The sequence below is a fragment of the Epinephelus moara genome, chromosome 2 (genome assembly GCF_006386435.1).
Source record: "Epinephelus moara isolate mb chromosome 2, YSFRI_EMoa_1.0, whole genome shotgun sequence".
Taxonomy (NCBI): Eukaryota; Metazoa; Chordata; class Actinopteri; order Perciformes; family Serranidae; genus Epinephelus; species Epinephelus moara.
Window position 1 is genome coordinate 74,157 of NC_065507.1, and position 4,548 is coordinate 78,704.

At 44.2% G+C, this 4,548-nt stretch overlaps 1 protein-coding gene across 6 annotated transcripts in view; it reads right to left on the reverse strand.

Moving 5' to 3' along the window:
• Window positions 1-4,548, reverse strand: part of LOC126405757 (WD repeat-containing protein 62-like) — a 19,693-nt gene that overhangs the window by 10,447 nt on the left and 4,698 nt on the right. For all 6 annotated transcript variants that reach the window (XM_050069707.1, XM_050069698.1, XM_050069690.1 and 3 more), the window contains exons 7-11: window positions 3,921-3,991; window positions 3,674-3,795; window positions 3,520-3,595; window positions 3,271-3,382; window positions 1,047-1,110 (exon numbers count right to left, since the gene is read on the reverse strand). In XM_050069707.1, coding sequence (XP_049925664.1) covers window positions 1,047-1,110; window positions 3,271-3,382; window positions 3,520-3,595; window positions 3,674-3,795; window positions 3,921-3,991 — 445 coding nt within the window. The remainder of the gene's footprint in view (window positions 1-1,046; window positions 1,111-3,270; window positions 3,383-3,519; window positions 3,596-3,673; window positions 3,796-3,920; window positions 3,992-4,548) is intronic.

Genomic DNA, 4,548 nt, shown 5'->3' on the forward strand with positions numbered 1-4,548 from the left:
TTTTGATCCCCCCTATGTTAATCACTTATTGATGCTGTTTTTGAAGTATGAATAAGTCAATAAGTAATTTATTCCATTGAAATATCATTGATGTATTATAGAAAAGTGATTTATCTTTTTATAAATGACAAAAGGCACATCTGCCTCATTTTCGCTGTGGTATCGTGATACTACTCAGAACCATGATACTTTCACTGACATCGTACAGTGGGATCCAATTTTGGTACCGTGACAACACTAATCTGGAGGGTTCATCTGCAAAAACTATAAAAAAACGATATTCAGTACTCGGTATTCGGCCAAGCTTTTAATATTATTCAGCTTCGGCCACAAATTTTCAATTCGGTGCATCCCTACTTGAGATATTGTGTTCACAAGAATAGGACGGATGTACATACAGACGTACATGTACTTAAGTACGGACAACCCAAAAACATATTGTCTGAGGCATAAAAAACTACTTACTTCGACCTTCAACCATCAATTTCTTATCAGTTTATTCTTTCAGGTGGACATTTGTGCCAAATTTGAAGCAATTCCTTCAAGCTGTTCTTGAGATATTGAGTTGACGAGCATGAGATGGATGCAAGGTCACAGCGACCTTGAGCTTTGACCACCACAATTTAATTGGTTCATTCTTGACTCCAAGTGGACATTTGTGCTAAATATGAAGAAATTTCCTCAAAGGTGTTTTTGAGGTGTCCTTAAAATATCACATTCGGGAAAATAGGATGAACTGACAGATGACCTAAAAATATGTCTGTCCTCGGCAATCGCTGCTGCAGAGGCATTAAAACAGCCACACACGCATTACATCACCCAGCAGTGGGCATGTTTATTGGTTCGGTGTCAGACAGTGCATTCTGGGAGTTGTAGGTTTTCTACCTCTTCAGGAACAGTGACGATCACAGTATTTTTCCTGTTTCCTGTGGTCATGTGACACTTTGTGCTGCACAGTTTGATGACGACACCATCTTTATCTCTGCAGCAGTAAAACACGGACTGATCTGAAGATGAGCTGCGACTCTGACACCTGTACAGTTTACCTGTCTCCGGACACAGTGATGAGGTGTCTGCAGTCCTGAGTGAACCTCATACAGGTGACGATCTCTGAGGACACAAACAAACAAATAGGTGAATCAACATCTGAAGAGGAAAGAGAAGGACCTGAGAGAATCTTTGACCAAATCCTTATCAGTTTATCGTTGAGTCCTAGTGGATGTTTGTGGGACTGAAATATTGTGTTCACAGACATGAGACAACTGCAAGGTCACAGTGACCTTGACTTTTAACTTCCAAATTAAAATCAGTTTGTCCTTGACTCTAAGTGGACGTCTGTGCCACGTTTGAGGAAACTCCTTCAAGGACATCTTCTATGACCTTCTTGAGATATTGCATAATACACTAAACCTGTGCTTTGACTCTTTAAACCTCTCCTTGTCCCGACTCCTGAACGCCTCTTCCTTCAGCCACCTCAGCTGTCTGAGTTTAGGACTAAACCAGGGTTTGTCATTGTTATACCTCACCGTGATGCGTGATGGTATACAGCAGTCCTCACAGAAGCTGATGTATGATGTCACAGCCTCTGTGTACTCATCCAGACAACTGGTGGCAGTCCTGAAAACATCCCAGTCAGTGGTGTCCAAATACGCCTGAAGATCCTCCACAGCATCACTGCTCCACTTCTTAGATGACCTCACAACAGGTTTACAGAGCTTTAACTTCTGCCTGTATGAGGGAATCAGGTGGACGGTGTTGTGGTCAGAGTGGCCCAGTGCAGCGTGGGGGACGGCGTGATAGGCATGTTGACAGTTGTCTAACAGTGATCCAGGATATTCTTCTCACTGGTCAGACGTTTTATAAACTGTTTGTATTTGGGGAGTTCATGTGTGACATTACCTTTGTTAAAGTCGCCAAGGACAATAACTAAGGAGTCTGGGTAAATCCGCTCCACACACAGTATCTGGTCAGCGAGCGTGCTCTGTGCCTCCTGCACGTTGGCCTGCAGTGGGATGTAAACACCGACCAGAATGAATGGAGCAAAGTGAAAAGGTTTGCAGTTGATGAAAAAAGATTCCAGATCAGGAGAGCAGTGCTGCTGGATCACTGTCACGTCATTACACCAGCCGCTGTTAGTGTAAAAACAGATACCTCCACCTTTAGTTTTGCCGGAGAGTTCCATGTTACGATCCGCTCTAAAGAGTTGGAAGCCTGCCAGCTGCAGCGCAGAGTCCGGAATCGATCCACACAGCCACGTCTCCGTGAAGCACAAAACTGCAGATGTAGAGAGGTCTCTGTTTTTCACCATCAGTAGCTGAAGTTCATCCAGTTTGTTAGCAAGCAAACGCACGTTGGAAAGAAATATATCTGGCAGCGATGTGCGGTGTCCGCGATGGCAGAGACACACGAGCACACCGGCACGTTTCCCCCTCCTCCGGCGTTTCACTGCACGAGCAAAGGTGAGGGCACCTTTGGCCAAAAAGCCCAATAAATCCACTGAAGGCTCCAGAAAAGTGGGGGGAAAAACGCTGGAGTTGTTCCCCTGATGTTCATAAGCTCTTCTCTGGTGAAAGAGAATCGGGAACTGGCGCAAAAAACAGGGTTTATAAACAAAGCAAAACCATGCGCACCAAAACACAGAAGAAGCCTTCCGTGGCGCCATCTTGACGCCATTCTTGACCTTTGACCCAAAAATCTGATCAGATTATCATAGAGTCCAATCGGACATTGGTGCCAAATTTGAGGAAATTCCCTCAGGACCTTTTTGAGATATTGCATTGCTCATGAGAATGAGATGAACCAGGTCACAAAGATGGTGACCTTTGACCACCAATATGCCAAATTTAAGGAATTTTCCATTAGGTCTTTTTGAGATATCACTTTCAAACAATGAGATGGGTACATGGTCACAGTGACCGCTGACCACCAAATTCTAATCAGTCAATCCTTGAATCCAAGGGGACATTTGTGCAAAATTTGAGGAAGTTTCCTCAAGTCCGTCCTAAAATATTGCATTCACACAACTGAGACCAACACAAGGTCACAATGACCTTGACCTCTGACCACCAAATTATAATCAGTTTGTTCTTGACTCTGACAGGACACTTGCGCCAAATTTGAGGAAACTCCCTCAGGGCCTTCTTGAGATATCGTGTTGACAAGAATGAGATGGAGGGACAAACGGACAGCGTGAAAACACACGTCCTCCAGCTGTGGACATCACACAGTGTCTGTTGCTTTAAAAACAAACATGTTGTTGGATTTACTCACCAGAGTGTCCAGACAGTGTGGAGACACACTCTCCTGACTCGTAGTCAAAGATGGTGATGCTTTTATCAGAGCAGCTCGTGGCGAAGAACGACCCCGACGGATCCATCTGAAGCTGCAGAGCATCGGCCAATCACATGACAGAGTGAAGACACATCGGCAGAGGGTCATATGTTATAACTCTGCGACATGAGACCAGAACTCATCTGACAGGCTGGTTGATAAACATCAATAATCAATACGTGTCCTGACCTTCAGCAGAGCTCCTTTGTCAATGGACGAGCCTTTCAAACACTTCTTCAGTTTCCCCATTTCCACGCTGTAAACCCTGAAAACAAATCCGCTTCAGTCCTCAGCCCATCATTACACGATGTTACTCCGTCTTGTTTTCTTACTGATGTCTTACCTGACATTTCGGTCCTGACAGGCGATGGCGACGTGCGTCCTTGATGAGTCCAGGTCCATGTCGTACAGCATCGTCTTCTCCACCACGTGGTGACTCCTGGAGAACTCCAGACCCTCCGCCGTCTGGACGTGACATCATAACACAGAGGAGTTTTACCATCAGCAGTTTGTAGCTGAATGAATAAAACAACCCGAGACGCCCCGACAGAACGCCGTCCATATGACTGTACATATTAGCGTGTTCAGACCTGCTCAGCTGTCTGGAAGTAGATGCTTTTGTCGGCTCCACAGCTCACCATTCGGACCTCTGGACTCTCACCTGGAACACACACACACAGGTAAGACTTTACAGGAAGTGACGGTGAGACCCTGTCAAAATGAGCTATGTCCTTTATCCAACCAGTAATTTGAGTTTCAAATTTAAAACCAGAATTATATTTATGCTGTTAGACTTGTGTGTGAGATTGTCGTAATCAGTGTATGAATTCTTGAATTACGGCCGAAAATATGTTTTGTGAGGTCACAGTGCCCTTTGACCCCCAAATTCCTCTTCATCTCTTTTTTAAACCTTTATTTAAGACTCATAAGATAAGACTTCTAATAAGTTTACTGTTAATCCAAGTGGATGTTTGTGCCAAATTTAACGAAGTTCCCTCAGGGTCTTCTTGAGATATCACGTTTAAAGAATGAGATGGACACAAGGTCACAGTGACCTCTGACCACCAAATTGTTACCAGTTCATCCTCGAGTCCAAGTGAAGGTTTGTGCCAAATTTGAGGAAATTCTCCGAGGAACTTCTTGAGTGATCACTCTGTAAATTTCCATTGTTATGCGGATGATACTCAGTTGTATTTATCGATGAAGCCAGAAGAAAGT